Here is a 6,000-nt window from a genome sequence, read left to right as displayed (position 1 = left end):
AACATCATGGCTGAAATACAGACGCTTCTTTCGGACAAGAGAAAAGAACTGAGTGGGTTTTATAAAGAAGGAACTGGTGGATTTCAGAGAAGAAATTAACCAGAAGTTGAATGCTATTGTTGGTGATTTAAAAGAAATAATGGGCAGAGTTGAGAATATGGAGTAAAGGGTGACAGAAGTGGAGGAATGGAAGGCAGAGACCGGGGGGTTCTTTCCGGTGCACTGGAACTTCAGGAGATCATTCAAGCTTAATGAAAGGGAATACTTTGCTGGGAGTTACTGATTTCTTGGAAGCGACGCTTAAAATCATGGTTTACAAACTGGGTGCTGCCCCATGAGCACCAGCACTGACCAGACTCCAAAATCCATTTCATTCCCTTCCTGCTGGAAATGAAGCTGAAGATTACAACAGTTTACAATGCAATTTCAATATTAAATTTATATTTATTACCATCAGTTTTATTTCCGATTCTAATCAATATTTTGAACAGATCTTGTCATTGCAAACATTCCTTCATTTTACAAAACATTTATTTTACTTTTTACATCTGTTTAAAGTGTCAAGTTTTATATTGATACAATACCATCACAAAATAGAAAATAAGTTGTGCCTCTGCTTAAATATCTATAACTGTGTACCCTCAAAAATATACATTATTATGGCCAATATATTGGCAGATAGAGATGCTCTCAAATGAGAGTAAAGGATTTTTTAAAAAGGTGATAATATTTTGTGAACACTCATCACAAATCCCAAAGGTAACCCAAGAAAGGTCAGTGAAAGACTGCAATCCACTGCTACATGTACTTCTAAACTTTACAACAGTTGTTCGCTATTTTTCCATCTGCTGGCAGTAGTTTCACCTGTGGTTCATTTTTCTTGATGCTTGCAATCTTTTTGGCCTCTCTGCAGAGGGAGAAAAAAATTATGTCACACATTGTGCAGACATATCAATGGAGACCATCAGACTGCAGTGTGATAGTGCCCGCTGAGGTGGATTGGCACTTAATTTGCAAAACTGTGCAATTAGAAATTCCGGTAGGGCTGAGGCAGATACTTCACTCACACCATTTTAGTTTGGCATTGAGATCTGGATTGAAATTTGAACTACTATCTCATTGAGGAATATATAAATCTGTTACTACTTTTATTGGTAAAAGTCTCTGGTCTTGCCCCACAGCTATCTGTGTCATATGCAGGAGCTGTGTAAAATAATTCTCCAGCAAATTGGGAGCCACTTCTGACTCCAATTTCTTCCACATTTTATATATATATATCCACATATAGCATTTAGGGAATGGGAATATTCCAAAACTGTAACAAAATCATTATTGCTTCTTAGCCAAAGTACCAATATTAACATTTTACCAGTGATTCAATACTTTTGGGCTAATTCAGTTACTTCTGGGAAAGCAACTGAATGCATAGCTCAATATGATCCCAGTGCCCAGATCATTACAGCACTGAGGATCAATAAACTCTCTTAATACTCACATCAGCATTCCTCTCATCCCTCACCAGTTTATGCATTGTTACAACACAGTTATCCAGTTAATGTTGACTCCATCTCTAAAAGACAATGTATACAATATGTTCTGGGATTCTTGTGCCATTGTTAGGGTACTATGCAAAGTTGTTGAAAGAAATATGATTCATTGTGTACATATTTACAGCAGTTACAGTGAGTACTGCTGTTCACACACTGCAGATGTGTGTACAGTTAGCAGAAACCTTACCTGGCCAAATGCAGAACTGCTTCCACCACATTGGTCCCATCCTTTGCGCTTGTTTCACAAAACAAAGCACCATACGTCTACAGAGAAAAGCAATGATTTACAATGATCTATATAAAGGCTGATCTGAATCAATATATCTAATTAATTAACTCAAGCAATTGTGAAACAATGTCTGATACAAAAATAATCATTCATTGTGGAAGCATAAAAACTAAAATACATCAACTCTATGATTGTAACTTCCCTTAGGAATAGTGTTTATCTGTAGTGTTTGCTAATCTGTATTAATGAGAAATGGTGACATTTAACACTACATAGTTATGGAAACAATGAGAAATTGAGTGCATTAATGAGGTGTAGAAAAGAAATTCATACCATAGCTAGCTTCTCTCCGTGGGCAGTCAATACAGCGTTACATTGTGCTTGAGGCATTTCGTTTCTTAGATCTATTTTATTGCCAATTAGGATGATTGGTATCGGGTCATCAGTAGAATTCTGAAAAGTATATTACTCATTATTATACCGTAGGGTGTTTTAGCATTAATGTACATTGATATACAAATTACAGACATGTTGGTGATTGGCATTAAGTGTCTATTCATTGCAGGTGCCTTTATTTTTACTGGAAATTCAATAGAGAAGTTCTTCACCGGCATCAACGAGAGAAAGTTTACAAGAGGTAGAACAGCAAAACAAGAAAACTTGCATACACGCAAGCTCCTGATTCCACAAGGTGCCTCATTAAAAGTATTGAGGCTTGCACTGATCTAGTCTAACTGTAAGTAATTAGAACTTAACAAATTTCATAAAATACACCCTGTAATTTCAAAGTGTCTTCTACATATTTCATAGAATCAGTGTCAGAATTGGACAATATTCCCACCAGTGTTGGCGCGTGGCCAAGTGGTGATCTAGTGATCTGAAGGTTGTTAGTTCAAGCCTTGGCTGAGACTGCGTGTGTGTCCGAGTGTGAGTGTGGAACAATCTGCTGACGGAAAGTGTTGGATGCTGGTTCAATTGCAGCATTTTGAGAGAGGTGTGGATAGGCACATGCGTAGAGGAGGTTTGGAAGATGATGGTCCAGGTGCAGGGAGACAGGACTAGGCAGAAAAGCAGGTTGACACAAACTAGATGGGCTGAAGGGTCTGTTTCTGCACTGTCTCTCTATGTTCATTCTGTCCATCAAATATTGTCCATACTAATCCCATACACCAGCACTTGGTTCACAGCCTTTACAATTTAAGTACTGTACTCATCTAACTACGACTTGAATGGTACCCAACTCCTCTATCCACTCATGCAGTGTTCCAGAATGCAATTTCTCCAAATAAGTGTTCTTCTTCACATTTCCCTTCAAATCTCTTACTGCCTGCTTCAAACCTACGGCTTCTTACTTACGGGTACAGCATGTTAATGGTTCCTTCTGGCCTATCAGGTCTGTGCTGTTTAATTACGCCATGTGGCCAATTAACCTACCGACCCATACGATAGGAAAAATGTAGGTGGGTGGGAGGAAACCAGAGCACCTGGAAGAAACCTACACAATCACAGGGGAAACATCAAGCTCCTTACAGACCGTGGCGGGAACTGAACCCAGGTTGCTGGTGCTCTAATGGTGTTACATTAACTACTACACTACCATGCTGCCTTACCATAGCTTGTTCTAGATTCTTCTGCTGTGTAGCCTATGCCCACCATGATTTTTGCAGTTCTGACGTCTCCCGCATCCTCTTCCACTCAGAGGACAAAAATCCCTCTCTATTTATCCTCTCTTCATATCAGCAGCACTGCGTTCCAAATGACATTCCAGCAAATCTTGGACTGCACCCACTCCAGAGAAATTACGTCCTTCCTCCGATGGGACAACCAGATTTCTACTCCAGCTTCAGCCTCACCAATGCTTAAACCGTTTCACTTTCATCTCCCAGTGCCCTGACTAACAAAGTATCTAATATGATGCCTTCATCACCTTTATCTACCCATCCTGTCATCTTCAGCAATCCTCGGACTTCAATGTTTCAATCCTCACAAAGTGCAGGACTGTATACTTCTCAGTATTAAATTCTGTGAGTCATCAGTTCATCCATCTTACAAACAATTATTAAATTACTGTCAATACAGAACTCCTCATGGAAATTTTCTCTCATACTGATAAAATCTAAATTAATTTTAAATAAAACAGATTTCTAACCATTTTGAAGCAAAAAACTGCAGATGCTGGAAATACTAAGCAGATCAAATATCAGCTGAAGTGAGAGAAATTTTGGGTACTTATAGAAGTGAGAAGCTATATCATTTCCAATAAGGAATAACCAGTTCTCTCCCTCATTGATGCCTGACCAGCTGAATATTTCCTGTTTTCCTTTCTTCATTTTGGCATAAGGCATGTGCTGGTGACATATTCAAGTAAATAGCCAGACCCCAGATAACGGGCAAGTGCTCCACAGAGAGCCTCTTGCTGTCAATGCACAAAAACTGGATCTGAAATAAAAGCTAAAAATACTCAGCAGTTGGTGCAGCATCTATGGTGGTGTTGGTTGGGAGAATATTACCTAACCTGCCTTACCTATTGATCACTTCCAGCATCTTGCTTTTAATTTTATGAAGCACCTTTTTAAATCATCAGGACGTTTTGCATCCAGGTAGGTTCGTTACGTCGACCAACCTGGCAGCCATCTGCGTGGGACGGGTACCACAAACAATAAAACTCATCTGTTCATTTAGCATTGACCTTGGATCAGCAGTGACAGGCCTGAGAGTCAAAAGTCTGCTACACCAGGTTAATGCTAAATAATGCAATCTGTCGCTGCAGAGGTTCCTTGCTCATGATCCAGAACATTAAAGGGAAGGAGAGGCACCCGGAGATTTAGCATGACACCAAACCACATCTGCCTATTAGTGAAGACAAAGCGCCTCAGACTATTTGTAGAGCAGCATTCTCGGTGGCTCGCCGACACGCAATCAAGATTACTGAAAACTGCTCACTTCGTTATTGCTCAGGACCAGTATTCATAAACTTGACCTTGACTGCATGGGAAATGTAAACCTACTTTCCTTCAAAATTAGTTCCAAAACAGTGCTTCAGGATAGACAGCAGAGCAGACAATGGGCTGAATGGCCTAATTATGCTCCCATGTCTTAGAGACATTCTGAAACTCTGAAAGACGCCGTGGACACTGCAAGTTCTTTCACTCTGATTAGTGCTACACGTGGTTTCTTTGTTCTTAAAGGGGAATAAAGTAAGAAGTTATTAATTGGTATCCCACTCCATAACCTCAAATGTATTCATTAGCTATAACTATGCAAGCAAAGCAAGACAAGAGAAATTCTTTTAATTCATTCATTTTGGGGATCTGAGTTTCTTCAACTTAAGAGGAATAGATAGAGTGGACAGCCAGCGCCTCTTCCCCAGGGCACCACTGCTCAGTACAAGAGGACATGGCTTTAAGGTAAGGGGAGGGAAGTTCAAGGGGGATATTAGAGGAAGGTTTTTTACTCAGAGAGTGGTTGGTGCATGGAATGCACTACCTGAGTCAGTGGTGGAGGCAGATACACCAGTGAAGTTTAAGAGACTACTAGACAGGTTTATGGAGGAATTTAAGGTGGGGGGTTATATGTGAGGCAGGGTTTGAGGGTCGGCACAACAGTGTGGGCCGAAGGGCCTATGTGCTGTACTATTCTACATTCTATATAACTAGGCCAGCATTTATTGCACATCCACTCAAAATATTTTAGCTGAAGGAAATTGTGAAACAGTTACTAGCAGCAACTGATGACAAAAGGCCAAGAGAAGACATTATATAGGAGGGAGGATAAATCTCCCTAATATAACAGCAGGAGTCAGAGATCAAGTCACCAACCCCAGATAGATCACCACCAATATAATTCAAATACAAGATTATGTAGAGTAAAACTGATAACCTACTATCCTTCAGAAATCCCAATGGTTGGCGTTATTTAGCTGTTTACAATGCTCCCTTGAAACTCAGTGGGAGTCCATTGCCCAAGATCCCTTGAAACTCACCAGGTTTACTGGAAAATTTATGATCCAGCTGTGTAATTTTTTTAATATAAAAAGCTGAATTCAGTGTTTTAAGCGTGTTGAAGAAACTGCCATAGTGGCACCAAGGTCCCAAGCATGCCAGATTAAGGGAACATTCCTGAACTTGGACCTGGATGTGTACATTGCCAATCCTGAATCAAGAGTTTGCAATACTGCAAAACCTTGGGGGTTGCACAAAAACTCTGTCATTAATGAGCATT

The 6,000-nt window shown here is 39.9% G+C and overlaps 1 protein-coding gene across 3 annotated transcripts in view; it reads right to left on the bottom strand.

The window, feature by feature from the left end:
- Nucleotides 1–442: 442 nt before the first annotated feature.
- The window catches only part of rasef2 (RAS and EF-hand domain containing 2), an 84,079-nt gene continuing 78,521 nt past the window's right edge, over nucleotides 443–6,000 (bottom strand). For 2 of the 3 annotated variants that reach the window (XM_059952682.1, XM_059952683.1), the window contains exons 15-17: nucleotides 2,113–2,232; nucleotides 1,738–1,814; nucleotides 444–907 (exon numbers count right to left, since the gene is read on the bottom strand). In XM_059952682.1, coding sequence (XP_059808665.1) covers nucleotides 811–907; nucleotides 1,738–1,814; nucleotides 2,113–2,232 — 294 coding nt within the window. In that variant the 3' untranslated portion in view covers nucleotides 444–810. Of the gene's footprint in view, nucleotides 908–1,737; nucleotides 1,815–2,112; nucleotides 2,233–6,000 lie in introns of all 3 variants that reach the window. The other variant, XM_059952681.1, reaches the window with a different exon arrangement.

The sequence above is a fragment of the Hypanus sabinus genome, chromosome 28, assembly GCF_030144855.1.
Source record: "Hypanus sabinus isolate sHypSab1 chromosome 28, sHypSab1.hap1, whole genome shotgun sequence".
Lineage (NCBI taxonomy): Eukaryota > Metazoa > Chordata > Chondrichthyes > Myliobatiformes > Dasyatidae > Hypanus > Hypanus sabinus.
This window is presented reverse-complemented; position numbering and strand designations above follow the sequence as displayed.